This window comes from Daphnia magna, linkage group LG6 (genome assembly GCF_020631705.1).
Source record: "Daphnia magna isolate NIES linkage group LG6, ASM2063170v1.1, whole genome shotgun sequence".
Lineage (NCBI taxonomy): Eukaryota > Metazoa > Arthropoda > Branchiopoda > Diplostraca > Daphniidae > Daphnia > Daphnia magna.
In genome coordinates, this window is record NC_059187.1 from 10,147,428 (window position 1) to 10,161,782 (window position 14,355).

A 14,355-nucleotide genomic window follows, 5' to 3' on the forward strand; every position below is an offset into this window, starting at 1 on the left:
GTGCAATAGAGAAAAGGGTTAGACTGACGACGGCGTGATTAGCTTCACAGACTTCTTTTTCTTTCGTGTTTTATCCATTCTGCGGCTTATCGACATCGTCACCCTTTTTTTTTTTGTAGTTATTTTTCTCCAGTCCCGCCCCGTGCACACATTGCCGCAAAAGTAGAGAGAGAGAGATCTCCCCCCTCCCGCCACACACTAACAGAAATCCATTCATTGATTCAATGAACACATACACAAGTTTTGTGTTGGTCTGTTGGTGTGTGTGTGTGTTTGTTGGTTACATTTTTGGGTCGAGCATCGAGAGATTGAGCGGGCGGTTTTTGTTTGCGCACGGGAAGTGGCGTGCCCGTTTGTCGTTCACCCTCCTCTTTTATTTATTTTTTATTTTTTACTCCATCTTTCAATCTATGTAATCGCTGGATGGACTTTTCGAAGGTTTCTCTCTCTCTCTCTTCTTTCCGGGTAGGAGAAGAATAAAAAGAAAAAAAAAGGGGTTAATGTTGTGTGGGAGGTCGGATGTTATTTGCTTTGGGTAATACGTGCGGGTGATTTGTTTGCGCTCGCGCCAACTATTCGGGGAGGTCGTCGCCGACCAAGCCCGCCACTCTTTTTTTTCCTTTTTTTTTTCTTTTTATATATTTCAATTTCAATTTGATTTTTATTCGCTCGTTGGGTTTTTTTGTGTGTGTGTGTCGTATTCAACTTGCAATTGTCGTGTTCAACTTGCGATGCGTGTTTACTTTTCTCACTGGGATTAGCGAACACAACTAGCAATTGAAATTTGCTTTTTCTTTTCTAACGTCAATTGATTTGATGAAGAGATGTTTGCTTCTTTTCATTTGTTTTCATTTCTTTTCATCATCTCTGAGATTGTCCGGTACTTGCTTTATGGCACCTTGGCGCGAGATGAACGGCTTGCAAGGCCTCTTCATCATCTTGGTGATGAAAAAAGAAAGAGTCCAATTAAGTAATGAGCAGAGAGTGTCCCAGTATTTGACGAGAACGCTACAAAAGTCTGTCGCCTTGTCTCTTCTTTGGCTGTGTGTCAGAAACAAAGGAGACTTGCCACTTGGCCAGTACAGGGGAGAGAAAGAGGAGAAAAAGAAAAAATGTCTTCATTTTCGTTTCATTTTCATTTCATTTTCATTAGGAGACTGTGGAGTCTCTTGTATGCCTCTGACACGGTTGCCAGTCGCTGGGAAAAGGACTGGCACGACTTTTCAGCTCGAAGCGGGACTCGTGTTTGTTTTTTTTGTTCTATAGCGAAGCTGAAAGTTTGATGAAGAAGGTGTCTGCGTGTGTGTGTGTGGCCCGTTTCCCTCTTTGTCGTCACCTCTTTTGCAGCGCTAACGAGATGCTCCACATCTACGAGGGCCCTGATAATATTCGACAAGTCCATCGACACACGCAACGCACTCGTTTTCAAAAACATGCAACACACCTTTTCACGTTTCAACCTTTTTCGACTAATGATGATGAATACGTACCACCCACCCCTCTCCCCAAACAGTCGAGTCCTCCAGTACAAACTTGGAACCATCGGCGAAACGGTGTAAACTACACGGGGGATTGAGGGGCAGTAAAAACAAAAACAAAAGATGACTGCATTTGACTATAGTAGATAGGTGCTCGAGTCCAATTATATAAGGAAATGGTACATGCTTACTTTCTCCTCTGTTGTTTGTTTGTTTTTTGTCTGAATTTTTCATTTTTATTTTTTTATTTTTTATTTTTTTCACTTGGGGACATTGGAGATTGTAAAACAAAGATTTTAACCCTCCCCCCACAAAAAAAAAATTGGGTGCCGTACGGAGATTCATCCGAGTGTAAAGATGTTGGCAACTTGAAGGATTGAAAGGAATCTAACCTCATCGACATGATAACAGGGGGACGGAAAGGAAAAATAAGTGCAGTGCGCCACTTACGGACGGGAGGTTTGAGGGCAAGGCAGGAGGCAAGACCTTTGGGGGATTTTTATCCATCGAAGGGAAACTGGAGGGAGCACAGAGACCATCCGTTGCTGCTGCTGCTGCGGTTCCGATATGTGTACATACTGTGCTGCTGTTGCATGTACTCGCCGCCGACTTTGAACGAAGAGACGCACTTCAATTTGTAGCCAAGCGTCCCCTTTCTTGCTCACGTTGCCTGGCGGGAGTGGTCTGCCGAAAACGGGGGTTCAGTCCCAACTCTGCGTCTCTTTGCGTCTCTTTTCCTTTTTTTTATTCCTATACACATCCTTGTATACTTTTACTCTTGAAGAAGCCCCAAATCGAGACGACGACGACGACAGGAAAAAGAGGCAAACAATAACGATGCGCTACGATGGTCGTAGATGCCTAGGTTGGAAATGGGCCCCCCTTTTTTTTTGTAGTTGTTTTTTTATTCCCGGCCAGAGTTGTTTGCTCTGGGAGCCTCAGCGGCAATTTCCCTTAATTTGTTGCCTAAAAGCAAACGCGCAGCCACCGTCGTTTCTGACGCAAACTTTATTTTTATTTCCACTTGAAAACGAGGCGAACAGTCTTCCCCTTCTTTGCCTGTTTTCTTTATCTAAACATCCAACTTTTTCTTGATGATAAAAGGCCATCTCTCGTCATCAAATGATGAGACGCACACGGCATTTCCTGCCCGTTTGCTATTTTGGATTTGATTTCATTTGATTTAACTTTTTTTTTTTCTTAGTCGATTTCATTCCCCCCATTCTCCGCGATATCAAACGTCTTGATCTAGAAAGCCAATATCGATCTGATGCGCAGCTACTGATATCAAAATAAAATGACCGTAAAAAAAAATTGGGATATCAAAACAGCTGTCGATTTCGTTCGAGACGAGATGGGAAGGAGCAAGAAAAAACTCGAAAATTGTTCTTCTTCTTTTTTTTGATTGAAGAGGGCAAGACGGTTTTTGATCGATCTTTTATAGGGTCTGAATTGGCCCGTGATGAAAAAGAAGAGGTCCGCAGGAGGGAGAGGGGGGACTCTGTCCATTTCTCAAGTAGGTTATGTCGAGTCCATTTTCCTTTCTTGCTATTGAGCAATTGTTTGTGCGAGAGCGAGTTGTTGCCACAATTTTGAGGCTTTTCATATCCAATGAAAGAGAAACAACTAAAAACTGAGAGAACAAGAAAACCAAGAAAATGCGTTGAATGTCTTCCGCATGTCGAACAGGGAATGCTCTACCATCTTCATTTCCATTCCATGAATGGCATTTATTTATGTTTCATTCTGCGTCTGTCCCGACATTGTAAACGTCTCGCCATTTAAAGAAATTCCGTTGAAATGGGCCCGTTTCGTTGGTTTTATTTGCGGCTAAAATTTAAAAAAAGACGAGTCAATTGGCCGAGGCTGTGAGAAACATTTCGCCGACACACAACAACTGAAGAATAGGAAATGCAATCATTCGGGGCATGTAGTATTCTTTCTTTTTTTTTAAATTGTTACTTACAGCACAGGGCCACTTCCGTATTACACGACTGATCGCTTTTTTTTCTTCTTCTTCTTGCCTATCCGTCGTTGATGGCTAAAGAAAGAACGAAGTGAAAAGGGAGAAAGCTCATGGAAGGTTATGACACGGATGAGCCGATCAAATAATCGTCGGCTTTTCACGTGAAGGAAAGAGATAAGAAAAAGGTGCAGCCACAACGGTCACACGGACTCAACGGCTCCCTTTTTCCAGATCACCTTAATACCCTATAATGGCGCAGTTTGAATGATTCACAGATGGCGGCTATCATGTAGCCCAACTCCTTGGTGTGTCCATGTGTGTAGTGCCTGTAGTGGTGATGTGGTGGTAGCGAGACAAGTGACTCTTTTGTCCGTGTCACTAGAATACCTACCTGTGCTGGAAAATTGGCATCAGGCGGATTAAAACTAGGGGCGAGGGGGGCCAAGAAGAAGAAGGAAGAGAGAAAAAAACTAAAATGCGTCGGCAAAATGTTTCAATCACAGGGCGAAGCGAAATCTTTTTTGTTTTTTCCAGTCCTTATCTTTCTCGTTAGAAAACATGCCAGCCTTTTCACGCCTTTCTCTCCGTTCCCATGTTGTTTGGCCCATTGACCGTTCCCTCTTTTTTTTCTTTCGTTTTCTCGAGAAGGGGACCTTTTTTATTTTGTGATTATTATTTGATTATTTGTCTCCCCCTCTGCTTTTCTTTGCGTACCTTTGTATTGGCCAAGCAAAGGAGACAAGATAATCTGGGTTGTAAGATCATCATTATCCGCCACACGCTCCGTCTAGCGTTACCGACCGCTGCGCTGGCCAGCAACTTGGTCCTTTCTCAGCGTTCGGCATTTCGTTGCGATGAAATAACAAAAGCCATTTAGAGATAGGCCATTGATAGCGTGCGCATTGTGGCTCATGCGGCTCTACTGTATTCAAGCGCTGGTCCTTTATGATTGCCAGTTATTCTTTTTGATTCATTTTTTCCAATTTGTTTGTGTGACGGGGAAAATGGCCTCCTATTTGCAACTGATGCCGCTGTGTAAATACTTTGGGATGCAGTTGCAGAGGCTTCCTTTTGTTGATTCGCGCTCGCCCGTTGAAATCGACGAGCGCAATGTGATGAGCTAATCAAGCAATCGTTTTTCATTGGCGCTGAACCCGTCATTGATCCGAGCTGACAGGTTGCGTCTACTTATACGCACCCAACATGCCGACATCTATACGAACAATGAAATCCCCTCTTTTTGAATGTTTTGAATTTTTTTATTTCAAAAAAAAAAGGAGAGAGAAAAAAAGGACGGTGGGGCTTTTCAAAAGTGCTAAACAATGGATGTAGGATGTTTGTAAATGCGGACTTGAGACGATGATCTCCGTGCTGCTTGCCCTTGTTTTCATGTAACAGATGCAATGAAACATACTGTATGTCTTGTATCTGTTTAATCTATATTTATTGGCTACTTGAAATCTCGTTGTCGACATTCAAATTATGAATTAGATGCGCTTGAGGGACGCCACATTTTGGCTATAGTCCTGTCGTGTTCACTTTTCTGCCTGGGCTCACTTTGAACGAGCCATTTTTATTTGTTGAAATCATTTGAAAAAACGGCCATTGATTTCCGATTTCTTTCTTTCGGAAAATGGTTTCTAATATCCATCGCGCTCGGCCAAGAAAACAAAAACAAGCCAAACTCGTTGATTGAATTTGAATGAATGGGGTCAATGCCAACACACAGGCACATACACACACAAAAAAACAAACAAACAAGAAACAAGAAAGAAGAAAAGTGGGGAACAAAAGAGGTTCACCCTCTTCCAACTTGGAACCGGATGTCTGCTAAAAGATTTGATGAAAGAGATACAAAATACAAATCGGGGAATTCCTTGTCGTTAGTGCTAGTAGATACGATTGTTACACACTGCACAAGTAAAAAAATAAAAACTTGTAGTTTAGAGGTTATATGTAGTAGCGAGAGGCATCAATGAAAAAAGAAGAAGAAGAAAAAAAGGGAGACTCAATGGAGCGATGTTGATCGGATGAGGGTGGATTACAAGCCGCCAGTCTTGTATTTGAGCACCTCTAGGTCGTCCATGTTCTCTACCACAAGGGGAGGGAAATGCTGGGAGAAAGAGAGAGAGAGGAAAAAAATTGCTCACCCGAACGGTGTGTTCTACCGTATAAGAAATAACAGAAGAGAGCAAAGAGAGAGAGAGAGAGGTTATGTAGAGTCTATCGTATACACATAGAAGAGATCATGTCTGGCGATTAATCGCCTTGTTCGACACACAACAAAACAAGATGGCTAAAAGGAAGGGAAAAGAAAAAGAATTTTTAAAAAAGGATTGCAATTTCCGGCATTGAACGGTTTGGCTCTCGCAGCTTCATCTCTTTCTCTCGCTCTCTCTCTCTCCCTCTCCGTATTGCAGATCATCATCCGGATCAAGCGAACATGTTGATGTTCTCTTGAGAAGGCAAACAACTGGCCCTCTTTATTTAATAGCACAAGGGCGCAGTAGATGAACGAACGAGAGCAACAACAACAACAAAAAAAAGGAAAAAAATGGAGTAGGCCTATTGATTAACGAAGGGGGAGGGGAGGAAAAAAACTGAGACACCTGTGGCGAATCTTTGATCAATTGGTCCCTTTGGTTGTCGAAAGAAATAGAGGATTACAGCACGTTGAAGAAGTTTTTCCGAGTTCTTTTCGAGTTTTCTTTTGGGTGTGTGTAGTTTCTCGCAGATCTCGAAACGAAGATGATGAGAAAAAAGACGTCCATTCCGCCCCCATCGTTGATGAAAAGAAAACTGTTGCAAAGCGTATAGAGCCGGATAAGGAAACTCTTTAATGCGTGCTGGCCAATGTATTTGCCCAGCTATAGAGGAGAGATCTTGGGATTCAAAAGAAAGATTTTGCCTGCCCTTTGGGCGTACCACGATCATCCCTTTTTTTTCTTTTTCTTCTTTCTTTCCATCTCTAACGTAACTGAACAGCGGCTCTTTTCTTGCGTGATGATACCAACCAGTTTAGTTGAACTGCATAAACGTCCGTGTCTTTTTTTTCTTTGCGTGTGGACCGTCGCGAGTGCTCCCCCTTGGTTGCAGCTAAATAGGGCCACTGTTGTCCTGGCCCCCGAGTTTTTACATTCGCCACAGTCGCATTCGATGTGATGCTCGTACTTTTTGATCTGTGGCGCATAATAGACTTGACGGATTACGACATGTTTTTCGAAATAAGCGCGAGCCGTTCTTATATTGAAAGGAAGAAGTACGAAAGAAATACGAAAGAAAAAGAGAAAAAAAAAAAGAGCGTCGACCCGAAATGAACCGTTTTCCAAGTTCACCAACTGCCTGCCCCTGCGCTGTACGGCCGATGCTCATCAACAGTGAAAATATACGTCGCATTGATAGCTACTGAATAATAATGATCAATAAGGAAGAATAGACGAGCCATTTATATGAAAAGAGGGGAATAGAGAGAGCGAGAGCGAGAGAGTCTATAATATAACAGCGGGGAGTAGGCAGTAAACGAGTCTAGTGTTGTATGCGTAGGCCTCAGTAATATGTATATTTGTATGCCCTATAGAGGCACGTTGCATTATCAGATTAGTGCGGTTGACTAGCCAATGTATTTAAAAAAAAAAAAAGAAAAAAAAAAGGGCGCAGGGCAAGTGATGGGAGATGATGGGGACTTTTTTTTTTATCAATAGACTCTCTCTTTCTGGGTAGGGAGTGAAATTATTCTTCCTCTTCTTTTTTTTCTTTTAAGGTAAGGGGGGGCTGTTGTCAGCCCAGCAAAAACTGGATTTTTTCGAATTTTGTGTGTTTCGTGCGTAGCCCCGTGTGTTGCACATTCGTCTTTTGTGTGCGCACTTTTTCTTTCAGGAACCATGTCGTGTCGCTTTCGATGTCGGCGGTTGTATGGAGAGGCTTGGTCCTTGTGCCGGCCGAGACGTGCAATGACGGTGTGCGAGCAATGCGACGATTACAGGAGCAACTAGCGGCTGGGTGCACGCATCACTTGATGGCTTTCTGCGCTGTGTAAATGTTGTAGGCGATTACATGATGATGATGACAATGATGACCAATCGATTGCTGACTGGACGTTTGGCTCATCGTTCTTCCCCTTCTTGATTCATTTGCCTTGGGCCGGGGCACTTGGCAGAAGGGAGTGGCCATACAGAAACAATCAAGAGAACCATCATCTCAATCAGCTGGCTTATAGTGGGGGGAGAGAGACGGCCAAGAGACTTTCCATTGATTGTCGGGCGACGATGACATGTTAATTGCCCTGTCGACACGATCACACCACTATCTGCCAACACGACGACCAAAGCAAACGAAATTGTCGGGGCTTTCGATTTTCTTTTGGTTTTGTTCAGCTATTTGTTTTTTTTTTTGTTTTTCTCCCTTTCATTTTTTTGGGGGGGTTTTGCCCGTCGTCGAGCTAATAAGAGAAGCAGCCGAAAGTAAAGGGATGAAAAATAGTGAAAGGCTTTGCTACAATTCTACACTCGTTTTCGATGTGTAAGTGATTTGAACGCTGGCCGTGCCAGTCGACCGTGAAACGCGATTGAACCTTTTTTTTCTCCACCTCTTATCGTAGTAGTCCGCCGTCTCTTTTCTGCCGTGTGTGTGTTATTCATCGCAAAGTGATCGAGACCCACTGCTCGCTACATTGTGTTTAGCCTATTTAACTGCTACCCCTTTTCGTTTTTGATTTTTTTTATTTTATTTTTTAAATTCCCCCCAATTTTCAATTTTTTTGTTTTTTGTTTTTTGTCCTTTTGTCCTTCACCTTCTGTTCAATAGAGGCAAATATGTCAGCCAACATGTGTGTGTTTTTCTTGAATCGCCTTGGCTTCATTTGCTTTGCTTCAACTTCATGTTTGAGGGCGGCTTCTTCTGTTACCTTTTTTCCCCGTTTTTTCTTTTAGTCGATGATGATGACGACGTGTCGATGATTTGATTTTCGCCGGGCAACGGCAACTCGTCGGCAACGAGTCGTGTGACTTTATCTTCTCGCCGGCTGACGGCTCTGTTGTCGTCCCACTGATTTCACCTGCCTGTTAAAGCTGTTGTAAGCTGTCTCAGCTCGTCTGATTGTGTATAGAAGGCTGCCGACACGGTCCGACACCTCGGCCCTGGCAACTCTAGACACAAAACACGCGCAGGCAGCGTTCATTGTTGTCGGCTGTCGACGCAGCCCCGACCCATCTCTTTCTCTGCCTCTCGCAAATGAACACGGCCAACACACACACACATACACACACACAAAAATAGTTGGGCGGAGCTCATCATGTTGTTGTTGTTATGAGTCTTTACCGGCAGCTTTACTTGTCCGATGGTCGATATGTAGGAGAAGGGGGGAGGGCCGGGTCAAAAGAATATTCACCGATGATGAGGATGATGATGTCAGGTCTTTTATTATAACTATATAGACGTGACCAAACGTCGTGTTATAGGGCAGCAATCAAACAGAGCTCGTTAACGTTCACATACGCGGCTGTCGTTGACAGCTATAATACTCTACATTTTTGTCGATGTTGTTGTTGTTGTTGTCGTTGGTGGTTGTCCGGCATATCGCCCCACAGCAGTCGGTTGGCCATCTTGATCGCATTGCAGATGCGAGATCGAGTAAGGAATGATGACAATCAAAGACTTGACGTTGGGGCGTACTGTACATTGTGGTTTATATTCCCGATAGAGACATGTGTATGATAGAATCAATGAATAAATTCAGCAATTTTCAAAAAAGAAAGGACAAAATATGAATGTGAATAAGGAAGATGTAACAACAATTGGTTTTTGTTTTTTTGTTTTTTTGCGCGAGAAAGCCATGAAAGAGGGTTCAGAAGAAAACAAAAAACAAAAACAAAACAAAAATGAAATAGTCAATAAAAAGGAGGTCATAACAGCGAAGAAATCTGGAACAAACGGGATGGAGCCGTTGCGGTCGCTCCTCCGGTCGGGATGCGATTGGACGACGCCGACGAGTTTCCCACCGATCCTCCAGTCGACATCAAATGCGTCTGGTGGTGGTGGTGGTGCTGGTGCTGATGGGACTGATGGGGCTGATGGGTGGTAGGGCGATGCTAATGACAGTGGAGGCATGGTCGGCGCCGAATGATGGTAGAGGTGTTGGTGAAGACTGCGAAGCGATGCGGCCAACGGAGTCATCGCCTCCGGCGGATGGTGAAGTTTGTTTTGATTGGCGGCCGCTTTGTTGGCCACTCCGCTGACTCTGGCCATTCGATTGGCGCCCGATGGATGTGATGGCATGACCGATTCGACCACCGAGGGCGACGTTTTGACGACGGAACGCGGCGGCTGGTTGTGGTGGACGGGACTGGCGCCGTTGCTGCTGCCCAGGCTGCTGCGCTCGCCGTCGTTGGAGCTGAAAGACGAATTGATGGTGGCGCTGCTGGCTGCCGCCATGGCAGACGAGGCCGTCTGTTGTTGTCTGTTGTTGTTGTTGGTGGGCGTCGTGCAGTTTGCGGGTGTGTTTCTTCAGGTCGAAATTGCGGCAAAATCCCTTGCCACAAATGCGGCACGTGAACTGTCGATTTCAAAAAAAAAACAAAACAACCATTTTTAAAAATTACTGATTTGAAATGCAAAAAACAACAGAAAACAACTGACCGGCTTCTTGTCGTTGTGCGTGTGCATGTGGAAAGTGAGGTTGTAGATCTGGTGGAATGCCTTGTTGCAGACGACGCACTTGTAGGCCTTTTCGACGCTGTGCGTCAGCTTGTGGTTCTTGTAGTTGCCCTTCTGATGGAATCCCTTGCCGCAGTGTTCGCACACGAACGGCTTGAATCCGGCGTGGATGCGCACGTGCGTGTTGAGCGTCGACGAGCGGTTGAAAGCCTTGCCGCAAGTGGAGCATTTGTGCGGCTTCTCGGCCGTGTGGATGATTTTGTGGCGGCACAGCGTCGACGCCTGCCGGAAACCTTTGCCGCACACTTTGCAGACGAACGGACGAGCGCCCGTGTGGACGGGCATGTGGCGGGTCAGGTTGTAATGAGCGTTGAACACTTTGCCGCAATCCGGACACGTAAACACTCGCCCTTTGCTGTTGTTGTTGTTGTTGTTGCTGCTGCTGTTGTTGCTGTTGGCCGTGGCGTTGATTGCGCCGGACGAAGAATCGGCCGGCGACGTCGGCTGATCGCCATTTTCGGCCGTCGCGTCGGGCGTTGGCCGTTGGTTCGTTGACGACGAGTCGATTCTCTTCTTCTTTTGGGCGCGTTTGTTCTTGAGCGCGGCGTCGTTGTTGTTGCGACGCCGACGTCGCTGATCGGCGCGAACGGGACTCGGGTCGTCCGAACCGACCGGCGCACCGCTGCTGCTCACGCGACTCTCTTCGTCCTCTTCCAAATCTTCCTCGTCCTCATCCTCGTCCTCGTCCTCATCCTCGTCGTCTTCTAAATCTTCCTCGTCCAACTCGTCGTCCTCTTCGTCCTCTTCGTCTACGTCATCGCCATCGCCAATCATCACTTCCTCATCTTCGTCCTCCTCCTCCTCCTCTTCGTCGTCTTGCACTTGTTTCCGTTTGACGGACCCGACAAACGGATGCTCTTGTTGTTTTTGTTGTTGGTGGTGGTGGTGGTGCGACGACGACGACGCGTTACTCGATTTAGCGCCATGACCAACCGGGTTGGAATGTTGTTGCTGTTGTTGGTTAGGCCTAACGGTGGGTTTGACGAAGGCCGATTTGAATGGCGCAGACGGGCCGTGTTGTTGTTGTTGTTGTTGAACGAATCCCGGGTGAAACCAAAAATCTGTTGATTCCATTTTGAAAGAAACAACAATGTCCATTTAATATTTAGGCCTAAGGTAGAGAATTGCATATTTAAATTTGTCTTACCGTGAAGACGATGAGGTGCCAAAAGGGGCGTCGGTCGATTTTGCTGGTGGTGGTGAAGCGACGCCGAGGCGGCCGATCGCAAGATTTCCACTTTATGCAAATTGGCAGCCGACGACGATGTGCCACTCGAATTGGCCGCACTCAAATTCAACGCGGGCGGCAACGGTCCGACGGCGTGGGCCGCAAACGGCAACGCATGTCCGCTGGCGTAAAACTGTTGCTGGTAGTGTCGCATCAGCGCAGCCAGCGCGTCCGTCGGCTGATGCATCAGAACGTTGCGCAACATTTGATTGAAACTGGCGCCGTTGCCACCGACGTCGGCCAAGGGCTGCGCAGGCAAATAGCCGGCCATCATTTGAGATGCAAATGCCGACGGCCTGGTGTTGGCGGTGGTGGCGTTTGTGCCGGACGTCGTCGTCGTCGTCGGCGCCCACATCATCGGGATCGGGTAAACGGGCGGCGCTTGGACGGTGGACGCCTGCGATGCCGACGGCCTGTGGTCGGGAGCTGGCGATGTGGTCGGCGAGTTGTCGTCGTCGGCCGAGGGCATGGGCGTGTTGATGAGCCGCGCGATGGAAAAGGAAAGATGCGCCGACGGCTTGTTGTTGATGGCGTTCCCGCACGGACTCGACGTGCCCCGACTCCTGGCGCCGCTCTCTTCCTCCTTGACCGAACCGGACAATGGCGGCGAACTGTCTCTGCTCGTGTTGATCGCGTCCGTCAGTTTGTGCTGGTGATCGGCCAAACTGACTGGACTGCTTCTGCAACTGCTGTTGTTTGCACTCGATTCGCCGTCTCCCATTTCTGCTCTGCTCTTCTATGCCAACAACAACAACAACTAAAAGAAAAGCAAAATGCTTTGGTTAATGTTGGAATGAGCAACGAGAGTTCATTCGGCCAACCGATGCGTTTAAGCAGCGGCTGTACAAGCCGATAAAGTTGATATAGACGAAATGGCGTCTCTTTTATTATTGACAGCGGCCGATTAGATCGACAGCACGCGCCGTCATGTCAGAAAAGACCATTTTGCTCTTTTATTTTTTACGTACCCTCTCAGCCTCATCTAACCCGCTCGAATGTCTGTACAACCTACACACACATTGGAATTGAATGCAGAAAAGGCGGAAGTCTAGAATTCATTTTGCGATCAACCAGAGAGCAGCCCAGCTCAAATCCCCTCTGTTTGCCAATCATGTCGCCAATCATTGGCGTTTGCGTTCATTTGTCGCTTTATTTAGGCCTATAGAGAACCAACTATACTTACAGTTTTCGATTGTTGATCAATTGGATTGTTGATCCTCCTCTCGAGTTTCACTGGCAAACACGACGAGTGATTTTTGTTTTTGTTTTGTCTCAAGTTTGCCTTGCACTGCTGAAAAATGTTAGCGTCACGTACGTTCGCGCATTCGCAAACTATCTCAATGTTTCTTGTGGGTTTTCTTCTTCTTCTTTCTTTTTATTTTTGAAGTGGGGGGGAGTAGGGAGGGATATATATATATAAACACAGTCAGGTAACACTATAAACACACGGGCACGAACTTGTCAACTAAAGCGGAGACTACGACGAATGTTGAGTTGTCGTCGTCGCTGCCGACTGAACACGGATGAGATTCCCAACTGTTTTGATTCATCTTATATATACCCCCACCTTCTGCTGCTATACGACTGGCCCAACCCCCCTTCCCAGTCGTGATGTACACACGAGAACATGAATAGGAAGGAAGGAAGGAAGAAGGAAGGAAGACACACACACACAAAAAGGGAAAGAGAGAAAAGAAGTGAAAAAGAGAGAGAAAGTGTATAGATGTAGGCTCCACCTTTTGCGGCGGTCTCTTTGCCGGTCGTCTGACCAACCAGCAACCAGCACCAAACGACCATTTGCCCTCCCTCCTTCACGCTACGTGTGTGTGTGATACGTGTGTGTGTGTGTGTAAATGCGTGTCTTTCGCCGCGGCTGTTAGAGGCGCCCCTCTTTTGCTTTCCGTATCTTACCGTGGTGGGCTTATGGATGGGAACCGCCTTTTGATCGTCGACCTGGCCCCTCAGCTGCTCCGACAGCCGTTTCGGTACTGCCCTTTTCTCCCGTGGCTACGACCAATCTCTGCGCTCCCTTTTTTCTTCCCCCCCCTTCCGATTCCGATTCCGATTGATAGATAAATGCTCTAAATCTTTTTGACTGCACTACGACATTCAGCGTTATGATGTAGTCGAATGGTTTCTACATTGACGTGTATTGTATATAAGCTATTATACGAATAGGTTGGCTTTTGTTGATGCCATCAAACTGAAGCCAGCGGAAGTCTCTTTTTCTATTTTTTATTCTTTTCTTAAATGCTCTACACTTTCCTTTTGTGCGTAATCTTTGAATTGGAATGAATGTTGGAAAAAAAAAAAACGAAAGATGGGACACATTTAACGGCAATCAGATTAGATCAGATCCATATTTCTTTATTTTGAGAATGTTTTTAATGAAATGCGCTGGTATGTCGACTGATCCTGCGCCATTCTCTCCGTAACCTAAAAGAATAGCAAGAGGACAACAAAAAAAAACAACAGCAATTAAATGGGAAAAGCGATTCTTTCAATTAACAGTCGTTGATTAAATAACGAGCAAAAAAATTAACAAATAACAAATAACGGAAGGTTGGGCGTCGGCATTTCTTTTCGAATAATGAAGCTTCACCCCTTGTGTCATCCATCCATCCCCCCGCTCCCCGTCCCAATTAATGAAACTATCACACAGATATCTACAGCCTCTCCAAGTCTCCATCCATCGAATCTATTCTCTTTCTCTTGATTAGCGAATGCCAATTGCCTCGTCGCCACGCGTCCATTATCACCGTCCCGTTGACAACCTTTTCATTTCGTTTCGTTTTTTTTGTTTTTTTTTCAAAAATAAGAAGGAAATTCAATTTATCAGAGGGATGGGGGGAATGGAAAAGAATAAATATTTTAAAAAATCATGATCATCTCAGTCAGTCAACGTGTGTCGCTCTCTCAGCCCCCAAAAAAAAAAAAAATAAATAATAAAAATAAAAAAAGAAATGCCTTTG

The 14,355-nt window shown here is 45.6% G+C and overlaps 1 protein-coding gene across 1 annotated transcript; it reads right to left on the reverse strand.

Annotated features, from left to right (window-relative positions):
* Positions 1 to 8,807: 8,807 nt before the first annotated feature.
* Positions 8,808 to 12,918, reverse strand: LOC116925913 (myoneurin). The gene is made up of 4 exons (XM_032932669.2): positions 12,567 to 12,918; positions 11,303 to 12,140; positions 10,078 to 11,216; positions 8,808 to 9,994 (listed from the first exon to the last, which is right to left on the reverse strand). The coding sequence occupies exons 2-4, from the start codon at positions 12,102 to 12,104 to the stop codon at positions 9,458 to 9,460; spliced, it is 2,478 nt and encodes an 825-aa protein (XP_032788560.2). The 5' UTR covers positions 12,105 to 12,140; positions 12,567 to 12,918; the 3' UTR covers positions 8,808 to 9,457.
* Between the last annotated feature and the right edge of the window lie 1,437 nt (positions 12,919 to 14,355).

What these genes read in the sequence shown, in the direction of transcription:
- LOC116925913 (XM_032932669.2), bottom strand. Translation starts at nt 12,104, where the DNA reads ATGGGAGACGGCGAATCGAGTGCAAACAACAGCAGTTGCAGAAGCAGT. An exon ending in GGCACCTCATCGTCTTCACG is followed by an intron (nt 11,217 to 11,302) that starts GTAAGACAAATT and finishes TGGAATCAACAG; the next exon opens with ATTTTTGGTTTCACCCGGGA. An exon ending in CGCACAACGACAAGAAGCCG is followed by an intron (nt 9,995 to 10,077) that starts GTCAGTTGTTTT and finishes TGAAATCGACAG; the next exon opens with TTCACGTGCCGCATTTGTGG.